This window comes from Podarcis melisellensis (assembly GCF_964234715.1).
Source record: "Podarcis melisellensis genome assembly, chromosome: 9".
Classification (NCBI taxonomy): Eukaryota; Metazoa; Chordata; class Lepidosauria; order Squamata; family Lacertidae; genus Podarcis; species Podarcis melisellensis.
This window is the reverse complement of record NC_138541.1, coordinates 4,789,096-4,812,929: the sequence shown is the minus strand read 5'-3', so window position 1 is coordinate 4,812,929 and position 23,834 is coordinate 4,789,096. Positions and strand designations below refer to the sequence as shown.

At 46.3% G+C, this 23,834-nt stretch overlaps 1 protein-coding gene across 1 annotated transcript in view; it reads left to right on the top strand.

Annotated features, from left to right (window-relative positions):
• The window catches only part of ATRN (attractin), a 165,335-nt gene that overhangs the window by 62,057 nt on the left and 79,444 nt on the right, over window positions 1-23,834 (top strand). The window contains 12 exon segments of the mRNA XM_081924761.1: window positions 581-824; window positions 1,894-2,077; window positions 4,984-5,138; window positions 9,107-9,191; window positions 13,095-13,315; window positions 14,212-14,333; window positions 16,612-16,750; window positions 17,204-17,385; window positions 18,145-18,361; window positions 19,941-20,126; window positions 21,092-21,331; window positions 22,770-22,907. Coding sequence (XP_081780887.1) covers window positions 581-824; window positions 1,894-2,077; window positions 4,984-5,138; window positions 9,107-9,191; window positions 13,095-13,315; window positions 14,212-14,333; window positions 16,612-16,750; window positions 17,204-17,385; window positions 18,145-18,361; window positions 19,941-20,126; window positions 21,092-21,331; window positions 22,770-22,907 — 2,113 coding nt within the window.

The following is a 23,834-nucleotide window of genomic DNA, read 5'->3' as shown; positions in this document are numbered from 1 at the left end:
TTACCGTATTTTTGCTCTATAAGACTCACCTTTTCCCTCCTAAAAAGTAAGGGGAAGTGTGTGTGCGTCTTGTGGAGCGAATGCAGGCTGCGCAGCTATCCCAGAAGCCAGAACAGCAAGAGGGATCGCTGCTTTCACTGCGCAGTGATCCCTCTTGCTGTTCTGGCTTCTGAGATTCAGAATATTTTTTTTCTTGTTTTCCTCCTCCAAAAACTAGGTGCGTCTTGTGGTCTGGTGTGTCTTATAGAGCGAAAAATACGGTACATTAAATATTCCAAATAATACATATACATATGAAATAATCCAAATATTCTGCCGAATTATAAATTTTTTATTGGGACTTCCCATGCTTCAAGTTCAGGGGGCCTCTGATCAGATTGTTGGTAGCTTTTCACATGTGCTGGTGAACGGTGGAAATGATTGTATTAGAACATTCATTCTGTGATATGCAGGTGTGTGCAAATTCAAGTTCTTTCTTTCCAAGGAGAGCTGTTTGAAGTGCTTATGAGTTTGTTTTCTTGCTGGGTCATTTTTTGTTTAGCAATGAATTCTAATGTGAAATAAACCTTTACCCCCCCAGAATAAAATCTACATGTATGGAGGCAAGATAGATGAATCTGGAAACGTGACCAGTGAGCTCTGGGTGTTCCATATTGCAAACCATTCATGGGTTCACGTGACCCCGAAGACCAAGGAGCAGTACGCTGTTGTTGGCCACTCAGCCCACATTGTCACGCGGGATGACGGCTCTGTTGTGATGCTGGTCATCTTTGGGCACTGCCCTCTTTATGGATACATCAGCAACGTGCAGGAATACAACCTGGGTAGGTATTGCTTTGACAGTGACTCTTAACCTATCATTCATAAAGAACTAAAGAGGAACATGTTACATAAGACTAATTGACAAATTTCCTTCTTCCACCTGTCCCCTTTTAATAATTCCAATTATACCGTCAGTTTCAACACTGGGTTGTATCAAATTACATCTGTGCGTGAGCAGAAAAGCATTTTACTTGTGCCATGGGATGTTCCCTTCCTTTCCATTTCCCCTGTGACTTCTGCTTGCCCCCCAACATCTCCATGGGGAGCTCTCTAGAGCAGATTTTTTTGGGGGTGGGGGTAGAACAAGGGGGCTGCAGTGGGAAGAAAGGGGACGCTCCATTCAATGCTCCATGTTTGCCATGTTTATTTTTTTATCGTATTGCGTTTGCTTGGTCATCATTCTGTATGTGTATGTTGTCATCCCCTCCTGCAGAGGACTAGGTAACACTATTTTGTCTTTTTCAAATACCCACTAATTTTCACGGTTTCTGTTGCGGCCTTACCTTGTGTTCATTTCTTCCATCCCTTGCCTCTTCCTTCCCAGATCCTCGATGCTCATGTGCCTTTTCAAGTTCTGTTCCCTTCTCCCCACCCGCCAGCCACCCCCTGGGCAATCTCAGCTTTGTTGATCTGATGTAGATTGTAAATCCTTCTGAGTTGGGTATTTGTCGCTTGTGATGGGGTAGTGGTCCTGCTCTCATTTTTAAATCAAATTCCTGACAATTCATATCCCCTGGCGTTGGGTTAGGTAGCAATTGTAAATTATGTACGCAGCATATATCTTTGTAATGTATACATTAAAGTTCAGTTTCAGCTTGCCAGTATGTAAGCCAGCTTGAACTGCTTTTCTTATTTGTTTCTGGGAAACATCCATGCCCAGACCCTGAAGGATTCCACAGCCAGTCAATGTCTGCTGAAAGTAGCTGTGAACCGGAGGGGCTTTCTTATTTGATAATAGGGAGGATTTCTGTAAAGAGGATGATCCCTGCTGTTAGTAGCGATTGAGCTGGAACATATGACACCTGCCGATTAAGCAGGGCACATTCATATCTGCCTTTCATTCTCTCTCAGCCACAAATACATGGAATATTTTGCAAACAACGGGAGCCTTAGTTCAAGGAGGCTATGGCCACAGCAGCGTGTATGATCCAAACACCAAGTCCATCTACGCTCACGGAGGTTACAAGGCGTTCAGTGCCAACAAATACAGACTAACGGACGATTTATACCAGTATGAAGTCAATAAGGGCAGGTGGTAGGTATATTTTAAATCTATTTTCACTTTGAAATTTGCAGCCTTCTGCGGCCACCTAACGAGTCTCGATACTCTAGTTAATGCTGGAATCTACTGTAAGTCGGTCTTAAAAACTATAAATGTTGGGGAAATGTTTCTGTAATACAGGGTCAGCCAACAGGTTGCCCTCCAAAGCTGCAATTCCCATCATTTATGTCCACTGGCCATTGCATCTGGTGCTGATGGGAATGGTAGTTGCAAAGAACCTGGAGGACACCGTGTCGCCTACCCCTGCTGAAATAATAATAATAATAATAAGAGTTTGGGTTTGATTTCCCACTTTATCACTACCCAAAGGAGTCTCAAAGCAGCTAACATTCTCCTTTCCCTTCCTGCCCCACAACAAACACTCTGTGAGGTGAGTGGGGCTGAGAGACTTCAGAGAAGTGTGACTAGCCCAAGGTCACCCAGCAGCTGCATGAGGAGGAGCGGGGAAGCGAACCCGGTTCACCAGATTATGAGTCCATTGCTCTTAACCACTACACCACACTGGCTCTCAGCAAAACAACTGAATCCATTTTGACCGTTTAGCAGTCTCTTTGGATGTTTGAAAGAGCCCTTGCTCTACCCCCCATGAGACCATGTGGAGAGGGCCATAGCTCAGTGGTAGAGCATCTTGCCTTGCATGCAGAAGCTCCCAGGTTCAGTCCCTGGTAGAGCTGATAGAGACTCCCTGTCTGTAAGCCTGTAAACCAGGGGTCGGCAATTTTTTTTAGCTGCGGACCGGTCCACTGTCCCTCAGACCTTGTGGTGGGCTTGAGAAACGGCACCGGGGGGAGGAGCTGGAAAAAAGGCAAAGGGGGGGGGCAAATAGTCCTCCTCCCCACCCTCAGCCCCAGCCACTGTACTTACCTTCCCAGGGGCTGCCACCACCACCGCTGCTGCCGCCACTGCTTCTTGTGGGTAGGCAGAGCGAGCTTGTCCACTCTTGTCCAGGAGTACCAGGGCAGGGGCAGCAATGGTGGAGGGAAGATGTGGCACGAAAGGGCTGGCTCCAGAGAGGGGCTGCTTAAAATGGCGTTCATCCAGCTCAGCTCAGCCGCCTTCCTCCTCTAGGCAGGGCAGGGAGAAGGCAGGAGGGAGGGAGGAGGCGCAGCTGCGATGTGTGTGTGTGGGAAATGGAATGGCGCAGGGGGGGAAATGGGGCAGCCCGAATGAACAGAATCCCCATGCCAATCCACAGAAAGTCCGCGGGCCGGATCCTGAAGGCAATTGGGCCTGATCCAGCCCACGGGCCTTAGTTTGCCGACCCCCTGCTGTAAACAGTCAGTGTAAGCAGTCCTGAGCTAGATGGACCCACGCTTTGACTCTGTACATGGCAGCTTCCTACGTGGAAATGGTGATGAATATGTCAACCATATCTTGAATAAATGTCACATACTTGGAGGACCACCGCACACAGTGGCTAGGAAGGGCTTTGGAGATTGATTGAGTTAATTAAGATATTTGGCTGAAGGCAAAGGGAGGACTATGGGAAATGCATATTTTATAGTCTTTGTTTTAACTAGCAGACCATGTTTAAGTGAGTCGATAGGTTCTCTTTAAATTATGCAAGGGTTGTGCAGTTAAATTGGCAACACCAAGGGACATAGGCATATTTTTATTTAGACAGATGCCCGCTCCCTGCTCATTTGTAGGAAAAAGGTAAAATAGCATCTCAGGGTCCAACTAGGCGCAGACCCTTGAAAAGCAGATTCCTTAAGGGGATGGGAGTGAGAGAAGGCTGAATTCTGCCCTTGCTTGTCTGCCCACTTTCCCCAAAACATTCTCCCCAGCTGACCTACTCCTGTTGGGAGTTGCTCTTATTTTCAGAGCCCTAGCTGGAGGGGAAAACCGTAGGGATGCCGTTTCAGTGGGGAAATCATGAGGGGGAAAAATTGTTTAGCAGCCCCCACCTTACCCACACAGGGACTTGGTGAGGATCTGACTATGACAAGTGGATCTGCCATCATGATGTCTAGTTTGCTCTGACACCAGTCTCTGTGCAAATTCTACACTTGGAAGTAGATTTGGCCAGAAAGCCAACAGTACAGGGCAAGTTTTTCACTCTGTCATTCTGTGCCCCCACCCCCACCCAAGGCTCTCTATAACTTATTAATGCCGGGAGTCTTGGACCAACACATTCTCTTTCCTATTCAAGAGAAGAGCTCTGAAGGAAGCACCTAGTTGATGAGCTCGCAGATGCTTTCTCCTTTCTCTCCCCATGGCAAAAAAGAGCAGCTTTTATTAGCAAGGGTTTGGGCAAGCAGTGGGTCAGTGGGGGGCTGTATGCTGGCTCCATGTGATGGCGATTTTACTTATTTTATTGCTTGTATTTTTATTCCTGATTTTGGTTTCTCTACATTGTGTTGCATTTATGCATTTGTTATCAGCATTTGAAAATGTGGTTTGTTCCCCACGTACCTTTCGGGGTTGCTGTTTGAATTTTCTTCGCAAGCTGGGGCTGCCAACCTTTATGGATCAGTGGGGACATTTTGAATTGTGAGAGAGTGCTGGGCAGCACCAGCAATAAAATAGCTACTGTTTTGAACGGGGGGGGGGGGGGGCATGGCGTAACACAGAAAGACTGCCATGTGGTGTGTGGTACAACCAAAATCAGAAATGAAAGCTCAGAGTCTTGGGTGTCTGCCCAAAGACATTGGTAAAAACACTTATAGGTGCTATGGCACTGAAAGGGTTTGCAACCTCTGTGTTTGGCCTCGATGCCTTGGACCCTGGATCTTTTCTGCGCTACCTCTGAAATAATTGTACTCCATTCCCGTGGATTGTTTTCAGCCATAGCTGCCTCCGCTCTTCTTTTAGAAGACACTTGGAGCTTTTAGGGTATGGCAGCCTTTGAAATCCCATTTCTTGTTATATGTCCACAGGACAATTCTTAGAGACAGCAAGTTCTCCCGATACCTGCATTCCGCTGTGATAATTAGTGGCACCATGCTGGTGTTTGGAGGAAACACCCACAATGACACTTCCATGAGCCATGGCGCCAAGTGCTTTTCTTCAGATTTCATGGCCTATGATCTAGGTAAGTCTCATTTAGAAGTTCAAGTAAGCAGACAAAAACCCTTGTTATTCATGAAAGCTGATCTGTCAACATTCAAGATAGCATGCTTTTTTAAAAAAACAATTGAAACCATTAGATCCTTTTGGGTTACAGTTGGATTGCAGTTAATGGAAGGGTCATTGCCTGCCGCCCTCTGGCTCACTCACTGTAGGGGGGGGGCAGTGGTGCTCAGGTTCTGAGCTTTAACTCACAAAGCTTGAGTTAGGTATTTATACTTACTTAGGTATTTATACTGCAAACAGGTTCCCCAGGGAAGCCTCCAGCAGAGTTCCCTGTGGCACAGCTGTGCCAAGGTTCTGCACGTGGCTCTGTCCCTGGAATATCTCGGGGCAAAATGGAGGCGGGGTTGCCTGAAAATGGTAGCAGACAGTTCTGGTTTTCATTATCTCAAGTTCCCCATGCAGATGGCAGCCAGCGCTGCTGTGATCAGCCGTGTGTGCAACGCCGAGTCGCCACCAGGTTCTCGCTATGGGGCAATTTCTGTTTGCTCCAAACTTTGCTTTTGCAGCAGCTCATAGCTGGGGGTGGGGGGAGAAATAGAATATGCTGTAAACAACACAGCTAAGATGAACTGTGCCCAGGTTTTTGGAACGTGAGCAGCCCTCAGTCTGTTGCAAGGGGAGTGTGCATTATTTATCTGTTCTGCTGATAACGTGTGCATTGCAAATGTTGTTCCATAATCCCAGGAAAAGGATGCATGGCTAGCGACGACACAGTTGTATGTGATGCTAGATTGTCCAGCACACAAGGGGGTCGAAGTTGTCATGTGGAGAAGCAGGCCAAGCTCTTGTTTCAAAGGCCATGCGCCTCTGTGGCTGCTGGAATGTGCCTTGCTGGGAGATGCTCCCATGTGGCAGGGACCCAATTTGATTAAGCAGCTGAGCTTGAAAAAGCCAGGAGAGGGCAGCATTTAACAAAACTATAACATGCACGCTGTTTTTCTTTAGGCAAGATGGGGATCAGTTTACACACCGAAGAATAAAATCTAGATCATCTCTTAATACCCTATTTAGGTTTTTATGGAAGCCTCACCATAATTCCTGGATTTCTGGAATGATTCGTTTTTGCCCACATGTTGTAGCACAGCAATATATTTTTCTTTTCTGTGCAAGAGCTTAACGTTCATCTTCTTGCTTTATGCCCCCCCCCCAGCATCTTACATAGCTCTCTGAAGCTATCAAAAGCCCTTCACGATAATGCAGTTGCTGTGTCTCCCTCTTCTCTTGGCATGCCCTGAAATGCTGGCAACCATTTCCCTGTGTTCGGGCTTCGGTTTTACGAGAACACAAACCTCTTTCACAGTGCATGTGTGCGTGCGCACACAAACTGATACATTCTTGTGGATCTGAGGTGGAATTCAAAAGTTGGCTTAGTTCAAAGTCAGCAGGGCAATAATTCTTGGTAATCTCAAAACCATTAGCTTTTTCTCTACTTGGTTCCCAACGAAAGAGGGAGAAGGCAGCAGAGTCGAAGCACTTCAAGTGCTCCTCCTAATCTACAAAAATATGTTCCTTGGCCTCGCAGCTCTCAGCCTCCTGGATCAAAAATACCATTGAACTTTCTGGCTCGCTTTCCCTTAGATCTGCCTTGAAAAACTGGAACGGCACATGTGCCCATTAAACAGTTCAGCGAAAAAATCAAATGCTCTCACACCGAACTTTTTTTTGGAAAGAGAGAATAAATCAGTGAAACCTCTGCTGGCAATTAAAGTATCCCGCAGGGCAAGGGGCCATTAGTCCAAACTGTATTAGGGTTCCATCCTTGAATGCCAAAGCCTCGTCCTGAACTATTCAAAGTTGCCAGAGCTCTAATGATTTCAGCTAATGTAGCATGCGTTGTCCCATTTGCTGGTGCCTTATTTTCACGCACTGCAATACATTCTGGTGCAGTACTGACTACAGGGAAGTTTTAAGTCTGAATAACTAGTAATGTGGGGGTGTAAAGGGGAAGAAATAGGACCGGTTGCTGCCCCGATGGGAGGAGTAGGCGTAGGCTGAGGAGGATGGAGGCTTGGAAGTAGCAGGGCAGGACAGCCAGGAAGTGGGCAACAGATCAGCTGTTGGGGCGAGACACCTGGTTGTGGTTCATTAGTATTGCGAGAAGCAACTGGCTGGGTTGGAAAATGTGGGTTGCATCCAATGCTCTTACTCATGTGTAGCTCCAGTGGTGCAACAGGAATTCCATTTCCTCTCTCCCTGCTGTGTGCCTCCTGAACCTGCTAGATGGGACAGGAGAGGAAGAGGAAGAAGGAGCTCTGTTGCACCCACAGAAGCCAGTTGTGCCGTTGGAGTTGAAGCATTAACGAAGGCCGTATGTTGTTTTAGCCAAGGCATCAATGCCTGCCTCTTGAGATCCAGCTTTCCTCCCTCTTCCCCCATTGGCCAACCATTTGCCTTTAGTGCGCATGGTAATATAGACTGTGAACCATCTGGTGGTTAGAACTTTTAAAAATTCTCCTTATTGCAAACTTGTGTGCTTCCGCCTCTCCTGGAAGTAGTGTGTGTGAAACAGTTTGTGTGTGTGTAAGTAAAGAGGAGCAATCACCAGACTTAAAAGCCTTCTTGAGGAGTTGTGGGTGTGTGAGTATCTCTCCTGGTCACACCCTGACTCATTACCTGAGAGCTGACCTGGGTAGATACATTTTAAGATTAGACCACATATCCTGGTCCTCTCATGGCAGCTGCCTCAGACATTGCTGGGGGTTTTTGTGTTTTTTTAAGATTCAGTACAGTGGTACCCCAGATTAAGAACTTAATTCGTTCTGGAGCTCTGTTCTTAACCTGAAATTGTTCTTAACCTGAAGTACCACTTCAGCTAATGGGGCCCTCCCACTGCCACCACACCACCGGCGCACGATTTCTGTTCTCATCCTGAAGCAAAGTTCTTAACCCAAGGTACTATTTCTGAGTTAGCGGAGTCTGTAACCGGAAGCGTCTGTAACCTGAATCGTATGTAACCCGAGGTACCACTCTATTTTGAACAGTTTGAACCTCCCCCTCCTTCCACATTTTCTTGCATTATTCCTCATTATTACAGACAATTTCTTGATTTCTGCAAGGGATTTAAATGACTGGACATTTGTGGCTGGTGCAATGTTGCTTTTGACCCCAAAGATTTTGAATCAATGGAAGGGAAAGGCATGATACTCTAGACAGGAAGCCCTTTGAGGCAATAGCCTAAAGATAACATGTTTGCTAAACGTTATGGGCCGATGCCCTTTTCTTTCTTTTTTTTGGTTCAAGTACTTTACTTTTTGTAGTTTCATCCAAGGTAAGTGTGTATTTTTGTGGGAATAATCTAAGCAGATGTGAAAGGGGGTATTAGGAGAGCTTGGAGAGAGGAAGGAAGAGATGGTTCGATTTGCGCTGCTCTCCTCCTTGCCTTAAAGCCATGGCAAGCACAAAGTATTCTAAATGGATTTGAGCCCACTCACCCAATAACCAGTGAAAGAACAGGGACCCCTCTTAGCTACTTGTGACATTCATTTGTGTGTGTGGTGGGGGAGTAATTTATCTAGTTGCAAAAGATAATCAGACCCCCCCCCCCCGGGGATTTAATAATACCGTCTAGCCCTAAAACACCTTTTGCACAGGTTAGACTTTCTTCCTCCGGCCGTACAGAGCAGGTACTTGGTTGCAGACAACGCAAAGCTGGTTCTGCCATACCGGTTAATGAGGCGAGTGGTGAAAATAATGGCAGCTACGTATACCCTCATCTTTTGTGGGGTCTCCTTAAGAAATTGCACCAGGGATTGGGCTGGATGTGTCTCCCAAAACACTTATCTGCTCTTTGGAATAGCTAATGAACGTCCCGTGTTGTCATTTGAATTGCTTTTGGAATAATGCAAAAGAAAAAACCCCCGTTCCGCCTAAAATGCCAGCTAATGCACCAGAAGGAACTGCTCTGAAATGAGGCTTGCTTAATTCCAGCTTGCGATTGTTGGTCCGTGCTGCCTCAACCTGACCTCCCTCACGACGTCAACAGATTTGGACACTCTGCTGTGCTGAGCAACAAGTAAGAGGGCAGAATGGCTTGTGGGTGTGGGGTAGAAGGGGAGCCAGGGTCTCGTCCTGCACTCCTGTTCCCGACCACGTGAGGTCATGGCTGAAGGTGCTCCTGCTTGCACAACCAGGACCTCTGAACTCACACCAGCTGCTTGTGACGGCTGCACAGAGCTGCCACTCGTGCCCATACCATTATCCCTATTCTGTTATTCCTCCTATGAAGGGGCAGCGCAAGCACAGAGGGGCTGTGGGGCTCTGACTTTTGCCCTTCCCCTGTTGTTCAGGATAAATGTCTGCTGTGGGGAGCCTTGAGGAGCGCAGCACGCTCATTGCTTCAAGTGTTTGTCCTCAACAGGTAGGAGGGCAGAGGGAGCCATGTGACAGCAAGGATGGAGCCTTTGTACTTGCGTGCTCCCTCCTTCACCTTTTTATTTTTTAATAATTTTTATTAGTATTTTCCACACAACACAAAAAAATCAAAAAATAACAACACACAAAAACCAACATTCAAAAAAACAAAAACAAAACAAATCCATATCTCACAAGTTAATAATATAAACACTAAAAAGAAAAACAAACATCGACTTCCACCAATCCCACAGCACCTCCTTTATCTCTCCTTGTGTCTTCCTGTTTTCCTTATCATCTCTATTCTAGCATCTAGATATAAACCCCTCTTTCTTCTCCTTTCACTTCACAAGGTTATTCCAGACTCAGCCAGATTTCTCTCCTTGAACTTTGGCTTTTAAGGTACTCATTTAGACACTCCCATTCCTTTTTCACTTCGCTTTTTGGTTTTTCTCTTATTATATCTGCCAATTTGGCTAATTCTAAATGTTCTGAAAGCTTACATCACCACTCTCCCCTAGTGGGTAACCAATTCCCTTTCCAGTACTTGGCCACCAGGATTCTTGCTGCAGACGTCGCGTATAAGAAAAAATTAGTCTTTTGGACAAATGACCCCCCCTTTTCCCATTCCACAAAACAAATTTGGATACCTTGGATACATGGGCAGGGGCGCCGACTTATAAAAAATATTAGGGGGGCGGGGGGCCATACCGACTTATAAAAAATATTGGGGGGGCCCAAGACCTCCAAACCACTGCTGCTGGGGGAACGAAAGGGGCGAGCCCCGGGCTGCCCCGACCTTAAGTGAACCTGTGAGGGCCCGCCCTTTGCGGCAGCCGATTGGCTGCCGCCGTGGGCGGTGAATATTAATGAGCTAGGGGGAATCCCCGCTTCTCGAGGGGCTGACTCCAGCCCCGCGAGATTGTTGATGGGTCGAGAGCCCGCAACTCCACCCCCTCTCTAGATCGGGAGTGGCTTTGTTTTAACTCATTACTGAATGTATTTTAAAAGGTAACTATCGTCAAACAAGGAAAATAAAAAAAACCAACATAGTTTTGTGATTTTACAAAGCATAATATAACTCATAATTTTCTTAAATTATTGGGGGGGTGGAGCCCCCCAAACGAATTTTTGAGGGGGCTCGGGCCCCCTGAGGCCCCATGGAGTTGGCGCCTATGTACATGGGGCGATGCTGTCTTGCTCTGTTGCCCGTGTCAATTCAGGTGCCCATACCTGTTACCACAAAGAGGGGACCTCCATTTGTCTGAAGTCTAATTAAAGCAAGTCACTTTTCCTATTGCAACAGCATCCATGGCGCTTGTGGATTGTCAGATTTAAGTGATAGGGCCAATATTTTAGCTGCTGGCTTTTGCTCCCAGATTCCCAGCAGATTAACACACTGTATGCAAATGACAACATGGATGCTTCCCCAAGCTTACACTCAGTTGTGTTAATGTGTATAGGGTACACATTACCTTTTGTGGTGGGCTTGAAACTCCCCCCACCCCTTTTGTTCTTTTATGCTAGCTGCCGTGCTATTACCTTCCCGTGGTAATGAGCTCCATGGGTTAATTGTGGAGAAGTACTTTTACTAGTTTTGAAACATGACTGTTTAGCTCATTGAGTTTTGCCTCCATCCTTGCTTTGAACAACAGTTTCCAACTCAGCTTTTCCACCCCATTCGCTGGCTAATGTACCTCCTATCATAACAACATGGTTTTATCGCCTTTCTGAGAGCCTCCGCCTTAAATCTTCTCCTGGGCGAAAACCCGTTTCCCTGCTCCTCTGTGTTACTGCTGGCCCTTTTGTGAACTCTGTTTTGTATCTACTGCACCGCACTTGACTTCAGCCATCCGTCACTTAATCTGTACCGCCACAGTTTTCTCTTTTGTCTTAAAACACACAGAGAAACAATTTTCACACTTCTTAGGTTCACTTGAAAAGTCTGTTTTTGTGAAACTCTGGCCTCCTTTGTGTGCAGGTGATGCTCAGCAGCGTTATTAAGAGCTCTGTGCACTTTGCACGTCACGATATTTCTGCTGTCAGAGTATATTATGCAAGTTTTGCATCCACATAGGCTAGAGATTTAGGGCAGGGAGCTGTGGCCCTCCAGGTGGCGTTGGTCTCCCAACTTCCATCAGCCCCAGCTAGCAGGGCCATTGGCAAGGATGATGGGAATTGTAGTCCATCAGCATCTGAAAGGCCACACATTGCTCAGTCCGGCTTTAGAGTTTTTGACCCAGCCTGGAGGACTGGAAGAACATGGAAACTGGCTTGTGGGTGGCCTGCATAGATTAGGGTCAGAAAACAATTGTGGAGATGGGGAAGTGATGAACCAAGAGATACTTAAAGATTATTTAGAGCAGGAGTCAGGAAAGTTTTTCAGCAGACCTGTCCCTCAGACCTTGTGGGGGGCTGGACTATATTTTGAATGAAAGAAAGAAATAATTCCTATGCCCCACAAATAACCTAGAGATGCATTTTAAATAAAAGCACGGATTCTACTCATGTAAAAACACTAGGCAGGCCCCACAAATAACCCAGAGATGCATTTTAAATAAAAGCACACATTCTACTCATGTAAAAACATGCTGATTCCTGGACCGTCTGCAGGCTGGATTTAGAAGGGGATTGGGCCGGATCTGGCCCCTGGGCCTTAGTTTGCCTACCCATGATTCAGAGTACTGAAGCCATGAGCATCATGACTTCGCCCTTCTTCTTCCAAGATGTCCACCAGCCCCAACTGCAACTTTCCCAAACTTCTCAGTAGCCAAGAAGACTGGATGTAGGTTTTTAAAACACCTAAGATTCCTTGCATGCCCATTGCAGAACTGCATACCAGACCATATACTTATACCAGGGAACCTTTCAACTTCCAGATGTTGCCCTCATCAGCTCTCATGAACCCCAGCGAGCATTGCCAGTGCAACGTCTGGAGGGCTTGAGGTTCCCAACACCTGACTTGCACCATCACTTGCACGAACACACAGCACATAGAACTAAGTAGTTCCTATTACTCCTTCTGCCTCTCTCTTTACTCTTTTAGTGTTGCAATGCAAGCTATTAACAACAACAACAACAACAACAACAACAACAACAACAACAACAACAACAACAACTTTATTATTTATGCCCCATCCATCTGGCTGGGTTTCCCCAGCTACTCTGGGTGGCTTTTAGCACATATATTAGATTCTTGTGCCATAAAGAGCTGCTTGGCTACCCTCTGATAGTGGTGAACTCTGTAGAAATGTTACTTTTATGGAAGCCGACTTGCAACCCACCAAGCTAAGTGCAGCCCAACTGCTTGACAAGGCCAGTGGGCTGCAAGTGGTCCGGCGCCTGCCGTCAACAGTGAACAGCCCTGCAAAGGGTTCCTGAACAACCAGGCAACTTCTCATGGAATGGGAGTGCTGTAATTGGAAACGAGCCTAGTGTTTGAGAGGAATCTTCAAACACGGCTTCTGTGCAAGGATCAGCCGGTTAGAAGTGTCTCACACGGTCTCCCTTTTGAAGTAAAGAACAAGCCATTGATCTCTCCCTTCCCCTTTCCTTCCTTTGTTAGCAATATGTACATATTTGGAGGTTTTAACAGCCTGCTGTTGAGCGACATTGTGAAATACACCCCGGAAAGCTGCGAAGCCTACAGCAATGCAACCTCTTGCTCGGGGGCAGGCCCCGGGCTGCGATGCGTTTGGAACAGCTCCACCCTCCAGTGCCTCCCGTGGGAACTGGCCACAGAGCAGCAAGAACAAAAAGCTGCTGAGGAATGCCCTTGCTGGACAGGTAGGTGTTGCAGACAGATCCACCGGATTTTATTACTCTGGCATACTGGACACTGCCTTCAGTTAGGGATGTTTCCACTGGCTGTTTGGTAGCGTTGAGGAATGGTTTGGGGGTTGAAAAATGTAGGGGGTGCCCTTCAGATATCACTGAACAGCTACCCCTGTCAGGCCCAGCCAGCAGTGACAGTGTTCAGAGATGCAGTTACAGTGGTACCTCGGGTTAAGAACTTAATACGCTCCGGAGGTCCGTTCTTAACCTAAAACTGTTCTTAACCTGAAGCACCACTTTAGCTAATGGGGCCTGCCGCTGCGCCGCTGCTGCGCGATTTTTGTTCTCATCCTGAAGCAAAGTTCTTAACCCAAGGTACTATTTCTGGGTTAGTGGAGTCTGTAACCTGAAGCGTCTGTAACCCGAGGTACCACTGTACTGCCTGCCTGCTTCAACTAAGCTGCATAGGTGCAATTGAAGTAAATGCATATTTTCCCATGGCTCACCCCTCTTGCTCCCCTTCATTGAATTTTAGAGCTGCTCCTCTATATTTTGAAATAATAAAAAAGATTAATGTGCATGGTGACTTACAATGTGGAGTATCCTTTTATGTATATAAAGGAGCATTCATTCATATGAAAGTCCCCCGCTACAGTCTGACATGGAATAGCCTGCTGACAGGGGTGGGTTATTGTTTTGTTTTTGTTTTTGTCATGCATTTTGTGTTTTTACCTAGTATTTTTATGCTGTGAACTGCCCTGAGATTTGTGGAGGAAGGGCGGCATGCAAATTTAATTAAATAATAACACCTGTTGCTTGTGTCCGAATTGCGGTGGGCAAGTAGACCTTTTGAGACGGCTAGGAAATGCCCCTGTTTGGTCATGCAGGTCTTTCCTTTTCCTTACTAGCTGTGGACCATGACAAATGCGATCAGATAACAGACTGCTACAGCTGCACGTCCAACACAAACCGGTGCCATTGGTGCACCGACCAGTGTGTGTCGAGGAACAGCAACTGCTCAGAAGACCAGGTAACGGTTTCTGCTTCTCCCCCGCCCCCTTATGTCTGCTGCCAAGAAAGTGCATGTCAGCAACTGCAGCTGACTTTGCCAAGCAGTTGGAGTTTGTAGCTCTGGCTGGGCTGCTTCAATTGTGCTCGGTGGCTCACTAATGAACATCCTAGAAGAGAGAGTGGGGAGAAGCAAAAGGGTTGTGTATGCTCTGCCAAAACGCTTCTATTTTTTATACCTAATCACACAAGTCACACACACTGAGAAGCGTTGCAGGGTGCAAACAACAATCTCCCCCCACTCCGTCAATGAAAACCTACCTTTGTCTTGTCCTGTTTTGATTTGATGCTTCCAATGCAGGCTGTGTTAGATCAGTAGCTCTGCTTGTCTTTCTTTCTTATCTATAGCATATTAGGATTTTCACGTTATTACAATAAAATAGTATAGTCCCTTATTCGTCCTCACCCTCCCTATGCCCTTGTATCCTTTTAGTTAGGGCAGCCTTTCTCAACTTGTGGGTCTCCAGATGTTGTTGGACTACAACTCCCATCACCCCTAGCTAGCAAGGCCAGAGCTCAGGGATGATGGGAGTTGTAGTCCAACAACATCTGGGGACCCACAGGTTGAGAACCGCTGAGTTAGGGGATTTTCGTTTTTGATGTTCAGTTCTTTGGCGTTCTATAGAGTGTTCAGGTTCACATGCATAGGTCAGGGTTGGGATAAATGAATGTCAGTGCTGTGTTGTGGGCCCAGATTAATGCACGCCTTGCAGAAGGAAGGCTCACCGCAGATTGCCAGGACCATGGACAGATCAGTGTGACAAGTGCAGTCTGGAGCTTGCAGGAAAAGGGCTGTTGTCTCAGCGGCATTCTGAAGCCTTATGAAGGCTGGAGGGTCCAGACCTTCTGTCATCCCATCTTCCTGTTTGTATTTTTTAAGGGGTCATTTTCCAGTTGAGATGCCTCTGGCTCCTATGGCATAGGGACAGTGAGGACTACATGCAATAGGGTGTGGTGCGGACGAGACCTCTGAATCATAGAATCATAGAACTGTAACACTGGGATACAGAGAGTCATCTAGTCCAACCCGCTGCAATGCAGGAATCTCGGCTAAAGCATCCATGACAGATGGCCATCTAATCTCTGCTTAAAAACCTCCAAGGAAGGAGAGTCCACCACCTCCCGAGGCAGTCCGTCCCACTGTCAAACAGCTCTTACTGTCAGAAACCTCTTCCTTATCTTTAATTGGAATCTCCTTTTTTGTAACCTGAAGCAATGGGTTCGAGTCCTACCCTCCAGAGCAGGAAAAAACAAGCTTGTTCCATCTTCCATGCGGCATCCCTTTAGATATTTGAAGATGGCTATCGTATCTCCACTCAGTCTCCTCTTACCCAGGATTAACATTCCCAACTCCTTCAACCTCATAAGGCTTGGTTTCAAGACCTTGGATCATCTTTGTTGCCATCCTTTGCACATGTTCCAGCATGTCAAAATTGTGGCCACAGTACTCCAGGGGTGGTCTGACCAAGGCAGAATAGAGTGGGACTATGACTTCCCTTGATCTGGACACTATACTTCTGTTGATGCAACCTAGAATAGCATTAAGGTTTTTTTTGCTGTTGCGCCACACTGTTAGCTCATGTTGTTGGGTAGCATCATATCTTTTGGCCTGGAAGGTCCTGGAGTGGGTGGAAATGGCTCCTTTGGACAGCTGTGCTGGCTGGACCCAGGGTCAAAACACCTGGAGGCAGTAGGTTAGCAAAAGCTGAGCTAAGCTGCTATTTTGCCAGGTTGTTTGATTTAGCTGCATTTGGAAAGCTTTCTTCATACACCCTGACCCTCAGGACCCCCTTTTCCCTCTTTCCTTTTTTTGGTCCCAACAGCTGAAGAACTTGCTTTTTAGTCACTGAAAAAAGTATATGGGCCCCAGAGTGTTTTGGGAATGCAGTTAGCCACCTTTAAAAATCCCTGTTGCTTTCTGAATGTTTTCAGAAACTTTGGCCGTCGCCACCTGGGAGGCACACTTTGAATGCATTCCCAAAAACTCTTATTCAGTGGGACGACCAGTGGCAAAACTGATGGAACTCATCTGGAACTTCTAATGAAACCCAATCCTGGAATGGTTTCAAAGCTGGGTGGATGAATGGGATTTCTGAAGTTTAGATAACTCTGCTGGCTTTGGTGGCACACAAGGAGTGTGTTCATGGCTAGATCTACCCTGTTGTCTGTTTAGCAGAATTATTGATTCATCTTGTGTATGTTGTGAAGGAAAAAGTGTACCCTTTTGCTGTCTCTGTTAGACTCCCATTGCTGCGTTTGAAAATTGCCCCAAGGATAACCCTGCCTTTTACTGTAACAAGAAGACGAGCTGTAAGAGCTGCAGCCTGGATCAGAACTGTCAGTGGGAAGGTCGGAATCAAGAATGCATTGCTTTGCCTGGTATGTTTTCTCCTTGGGTGTAGCATTCACATATGCTTCTACCCTTTCCTTTTGCTCCCAAATGGAGAAGAATATCTATTTGCCTGCCTGTCTATATTTTTACATTGCTTTATTGCACTGACATTATTTTTAACTAATGCCATTAATTTGATTCTGAATTGATTTTAGAATGTATTTCAATTAATTGATTGTGATTTTATGTAAATTGTGTTACTTTTACTGTTGTTAGCCAGTCTGAGCCTGGCTTCGGCTGGGGAGGGCAGGATATAAATAAAATTTTATTATTATTATTTATTATTATTATTATTATTAGTGAGTTAAATAAATGATAGTATATTGATGAGTTAAATATATATTTTTGTGAATTGGAGATCCTTGTAGGCACCTGAGTCCCTGCGGGTGATCGCCACAAGCGAGGCAAGAGTGAAACTTCTGCCCCTCTTTTTTTTACAGAGAACATCTGTGGGGCCACCTGGCACCTGGTGGGCAACTCTTGCCTGAGACTCACGCAAACGAAAGATAGCTACGACAATGCAAAGTTGAACTGCCGGAGCCACAATGCCGCTCTGGCGTCGCTCACCACCCAGAAGAAGGTGGATTTCCTTCTTAAAGAACTCCAGAAAACACAGTCATCGGTGAGTGATCCTTAATGCCCTTTGAAGTTGCGTCTGGGTGCGCATTAATGCTCAGGTTGAGTTGCTCCGTTTCAAAGGGAGCTGTTGAAATTCATATTCCTCTGTGAGGTTGTAACCAAGGCTAATGTTGGCATCTCAGTACAATGTTATGTTTTTGATGTTAATCCCCCCAAAGCAACTGCTTTTGGTTTTTGACTACTTTAGCAGTTGAAAGTTGGGGCTTACCTGGCTTGGTTCCATATGCAGAGAACCCACAGCTAGCTATCTTGTAAGACCCAACTACCCATAATCTTATTAGTGTGGGGCAGTTGTGACACTGTGCTCTCTATCCCCCTTGGGGCACTCACGGTGCCACCTCCTCCCTTCCACCTAGGCTTGCCATTATGTCTCTGACAAGCTGTTGTCTGGTTTTAGGGCTCCATTTCAGCAGCTGGGTTTGACTGTCTAGTATGCTTATAGCTATGAGACTTGCCGCAATTAGCATGCATGTCTATTGAAGGGCAGAGAGCTAGAGAAGGAAGTTGGCGATAGCATGAGGGGGTTGTGAAGAGACACTAATGACCTTCTCGCTTGCAAACTCAGCAGCTTGCTACCTCTCACTTGCACCCTGTTCGAATCTTGACAGCCCAGAGACCATTATGTGTTAAGCAAGACCTATCCCTTAATAGAAAGCATATTTTTGCTCATTGAAAATGCCCGTGTGTCACACGGTGGCTGTGTGCTCCTCCTTAACTCTCATACCGCCCTCCTTCCTCTTAGCCGAAAGCCCTGACGCCCTGGGTTGGGCTGCGGAAGATCAACATATCGTACTGGTGCTGGGAAGACATGTCTCCCTTCACGAACACCTCACTCCAGTGGCTGCCTGGGGAGCCGAGCGACATTGGGTTCTGCAGCTACTTGGCGGTGCCAAACAACCAAGGGCTGAAAGCAGCAACATGCATCAACCAAGTCAATGGCAGCGTCTGCGAAAGGCCTGGTAAAATATCTCTTGGTGACGAACATGTGTGGAGACCTTTGCTATTGGTGGCATGCAAATACAAAATGATGCATTAGTGTTGGCTCCTACTTCCACAATATTAGAGTTGATTTATATCAACACACTGGACTATCATTTCAAGGGAAACGGGCATACCGTATTTTTTGCTCTATAAGATGCACCCGACCATAAGAGGCACCTAGTTTTTACAGGAGGAAAACAAGAAGAAATAAATTTCTGAATCAAATGTTGTTGAAGAGGAAGAAGGAGGGAGGATCAGGCTAAGGAGCCGCCAGTCCGTCCGCCCCTTTGGGGAAGCTAGATCTGCTAGCCACCTAGCAGTGTTGTCCCAGCTTGGGGGAATCGGAGGAGGCAGGCGAGACGAAGTGACACTCTTCAGCGAAACGGGAGGAAGAAAGGAAGGGAGCCCTTATGGAGCCCCTTCCTTTCCTCCTCCCGCTTTTCTGAAGAGGTGCTGCGCTGCTCTGCTTAACCCAGCAGAGCAAGAGGGAGAGCTGTGCAGCGGCTCTTGGTCTGCTGGCTTCCCAGAGAGGCAGGATGAGGGACGGAAGGGGCTCCGTAAGGGCTCCCTTCCATCCCTCATCGTGCATCGCTATGAAGGCATCACAACAAGAGGCTCTGCGCAGCTCTCCCCCTTGCTGTTCTGGCTTCTGGGATAGCTGCGCAGCCTGCATTCGCTCCATAAGATACACAGACATTTCCCCTTATTTTTTAGGAGGAAAAAGGTGCGTCTTATAGAGTGAAAATATGGTAGGTCAGTGGTAGAGCATCTGCTTCATCTGCAGAAGGTTCTGTCTGCAGGTTCATCTGGAGGTTGAATCCCTGGCATCTCCAGCTACAGCTAGGAATGTCCCCTGTTTGAAACTCTGGGGAGCTGCTGTCTGTCAGCGTTTGAAAACACTGAGCTAGATGGATCAGTTGTCTGACTCAGGAACGTAGGAAGCAATGCAGGAATCTCAGCTAAAGCATCCATGACTGGTGGCCATCCAACCTCTGCTTAGAAACTTCCAATGAAGGAGAGTCCACCACTTCCCGAGGGAGTCTGTTCCACTGTCAGAGTGGTGATAATTTACTTTTGTAGAGTCCTTTGACACCATCCCACTGCTGATCAAAATGTGAGCTCCAGCTTTTAAAGTCTAGGGAGCTGTGGTTTATCTTGAAGAACCTTGGCGTTCCTGCAGAGTGTGACCTCAAGGGCTAAAGCCTCGAGGGGAAATTAAATGGATAATCAGGCACCGAGCTGAACTTGAGAGCCGTTTTGAATTGTCCGGGTTGCAGAAAGAGGTCTGTCAGCAAGAGGGCTCCAGGAGATTCCTTAATGGATTAGAGCTTTATTAGTAAAGAATGGGAAGGACCACAGTGATGCTGACAAGAAGCGGTGTCAGGATTCGGCAGCCTTTCGGGGGTTCGGGAGGAGAAAGTTGGATTCTTTTCACTTGCAATATAGTGTTAACCTTTGGCTTCAAGGTAGAAGAAAAGAAAAAGGCTTGTAAATGTCTCTTATGGTAAAATATGCTTCCGCTAATTCCCCTTTTTGTTGTTGTTGTTGAATGCGCAGCCAACCACAGTGCCAAGCAGTGCCGTACCCCCTGTGGCTTGAGAACGGTGTGCAGCGAATGCACCAGCAGCAACTCTGAGTGTATGTGGTGCAGCAACAAGAAACAGTGCGTGGACTCCAGTGCATATGTGGCCTCTTTCCCTTATGGCCAGTGCATGGAGTGGCATACCGTGAGCAGCTGTCCACGTAAGCAATCCTTTGGCTGATGGGGATTTCAACAGTTGTTGTGTAGGGGCAGTTCCAGAAAGGGGGTGGTATCGTCCAATGGTCCCTGCACCTAGTATATTTATGCACAGGCAGCGACTATTTGGGGGCCATCCAATTGATGTGCAGTCGCCGACAAAGGGTCCTTTTGGACCTGGAAGATGGCAGAAGCGGGGTATAACGCGGTGGGGTGTGTTTATATGTGTTATGCTACACACACAGGGCCTGGGAACAGAACCCCTGCATGAAATGGTTGCTGCCTGTATTTTACGAACTGCCCTGAGATCAATGGAGGAAGGGAGTATACAGATTTTATTATACTCTTCTGTTGGACTGGAGAAGGAATTTTACTCGTATGTGTGCTCGTCGTAGGACTGAGGACAACAGGATCCCAAAGCTGCTCCCCAGATTAACAGGGCAAATTGCAGAGGTCTAAATCCAGAGGAATATGTTAGGATCCCCATACTGAGTAGGACTTTTGAGGCTCTCATTTGTCTGCATCCTGCCAGGCTACTGCCTCCAGCCGGTAGAGTTCCTGGCGAAGCCTCCAACACCAGTTTTCCTGCACAGTATTTACCAGGCTACCGAGATGCAACCCAGGCCCTGTTTTAAAATTCCATTCATCTTTATTTATGATTGCATTATTGATATTTGGAAAGTCCTAACCTACAAGAAAAAAAAAATTCAGCCCACTTCACATTACGCTTCCCAGTTGCTGCTTGGAAGGCAGGTTGCAGGCTGTAGTTTGCTCATTCAGCTTTAATGGCAAACTCTGACTTCTTGGAGCCAGCCAGGATCGAAACAGAATGCGAAAAAGGCAGGGTGCAAGCGGGAGGATGTTCAGACCCTGGTGTGCTGTTGTTGCATGTGAACCAGCCCAGGATGTGAAGCCTTAAAGCACTGGTGGGCTTCTTTCCTTAACCTGGAAGTTCTCTTTATCTCCGCAGCTGAAAACTGTTCTGGCTACTTCACTTGTGGGCACTGTTTGGAGCAGCCTGGCTGTGGCTGGTGTACAGATCCCAGTAATACAGGCAAGGGGAAGTGCATTGAAGGCTCTTCCAGAGGTCCAGTGAAGATGCCGCCTTCACCTCCACCAGCAACAGGAAAATCCTACCAAGAGCCTATTCTCGATGTCAGCATGTGCCTGGCTGAGAACAAATACAACTGGTCCTTTATTCACTGTCCAGGTAACTTATTTAGGAGTGCACATTTGATGTGGAGATCAGTTCTCTCTTAAAACCCTTAAGTGATCCTCTTGTATGCCCAGTAGGCAGGGGCAAGAGGGTGGATTTGTTTAATCTTTCAGTGGTTGTGTGCAGTTTCTTGAAAATGGAATCAGATAATGGTACCTTATTCCTGAGTAGTGCTGAGTTGTTAGCTGTGTTAAGGGAGAACTTCAGAGAATGCAATCTTACGTTTATAATGTAGGGGAATGTGAGAAGTCTGCCGCTCCGTTTTCTTGTTTATAGTGTTTTTAGTCCTCTCTTTAGTTAAAAGACTCCATAATAAATGAGGCAGTCCTTGCCCACAGTTTTCCAGCCTAAAAGACATGTTGCAGTAGGAAAGGCAGAGGGGAAAGCAAATTCAGACAACAGATCCTAATGGTATGAAGTTCTTAAAAGGACCACGTCGAAGTTCAGCAGTTGGTGGAAGAAGAGCCCAATGGATCTAGTCGCTCACCAGAGCTGGCACAGCAGCCCTGCAGTCCCATATCTTCCCCTGCTGCAGCCTTATGGGAAATAGTTAAAATAAAATAAAAATAGATATAAGGGTTAATGTCCCCTGAAATGGGGGCAGGGAAAAGAACAGTTTATTGGAATGCAAAGCTTCTCTTCCTTGGCTGGTTTTTTGTTTCCTTTTCCTTTTCCTTTTTTGTGGGGGAGAAGAGTTGGTGTTGTGAAAGAGCAGAGAAATGCCCCACTTCTTCCAGTGATTCATGATTGGCTAGGCTTACTGTGACCAGAAAGAAGCTAGTGCCCTTATCGATAGTTTTCATATACTGATGTCAGCACATAGCTAAATCCGATTTGCTAGATTGTGCTGTGATTTCATCACATTCAGAACAGGAGCCCAAACTGGCTGGGGAAGAAGAGAGGTGGTGGGATGTCTCCCAAAGCAGAGGCCATCAAAGGAAAGAGTGGCTGCAGATATCAAGCAGTTCAGCACCAGCAAGATATGAAAGGGGGCACAACTGTTTCAAACTCAAAAATAATTTTGAGTTTCGCTTCCAGATTACGATGATATGATCCTTTGAATTTCATGCTGTGTAGTTAGACAAAATGACACGTATAAATGCCTTTGTCTATGGGCAGATGAGTCAACATAAAAAGAGCAAATTTATGCATGTGCTCCCTTCATTAATTCTAATGTCCATTAGAATTATTTGAGTTAAGTGCTGAATGTTGTGGCTGCTGAATGTGTGCACTCCAGTCCACTCTGGGAAGGGGAGCCCTGCTGAGATGCTCTGGAGCTTATCCTGGATCGCTGGAAAGCAAGACCACCTGGTCTGGTGTGAATTTGCTGTTACTTAGCCCAAAACACCAAGCAATCAAAATTGTGGTGACAAATAACGAGATGGATGGGAGAGAGCGAAAGATGTGCTGAGCGTCCCTTTTTGTTTTCTAGCCTGCCAGTGTAACGGGCACAGTAGATGTGTCAACGAGAGCATCTGCGAGAGGTGTGAGAACCTGACGACTGGCAAGCACTGTGAAACCTGCATCTCCGGTTACTATGGAGACCCCACAAATGGAGGCACCTGTCAGCGTAAGTTGGGTCCTCCATCCATCTTCCCCACTGCTGAACAATTGCATTTCCTCCCCTGGTCCCCATTTATTTTTGCCTGACCTTTTTTTTTAACAGCTAGTATGCAGGCCATAATGATCGAGGCTGTGTGTGGACTGTGCAAAATTCTGTGCCAAGAAAACCTATTTTCTGCAATTTGTAAATTGCGCAAAATGAGCAAATTTACACGATTTCACTGAATGCTGTGGTTTTGCTTCTTTGCATAATTTATTCGTGTTTTGCCATGGCACTGAAGCCATCCAAACACTGAGAATTTTATTCATCTAGCCTTTTTGGAGAGAATTCAGCAGGTTTCACTTACATACTTTCAAGGTTATCTTCCCATCTTCGAGGGGTGGGAACCATTTAAAAAGCAAAGTTAAGATTCCCAGAAAGCTGAATTCTACACTTGAGACATATTCTGTGTCTGTTCTGTGCTCTTACAGAATAATTGATAATTACCAGTGATAGAACTGTGTAACATCAGTGATATTTTATTACATCTGTCATATAGCTGAACTTAAAGAAGCATTTCACAGGGGTATGGATCATAATATTCGTTGTGGCAGGTCTACTTCAAATATGAACCAAAAGTCTGAGCAACACGTTTCCCAATCATTGACTCATTTAACAAAGACATTGAGTCTGTAGAGATGATCCCTTTGCCATTCATTCATGCCTGAAATTTGATAAAATCTTGCTTTCTTCCTTGCCTTTTGCTAAGGCTGCTGAACTACCTTTGGTTTTAGCTCTCACCCAGGGGTTGTCTCTCTGTCCGTATAGGCGGAGAGATGAAATTCAGGGTACTACTCAATCAAGTGCGGTCTTGCAAATTTGTGCAGCAAGCAGTGTTTTGTGTCCTGTCATAAATGACATACCGTATTTTTCGCCCTATAGGACGCACTTTTT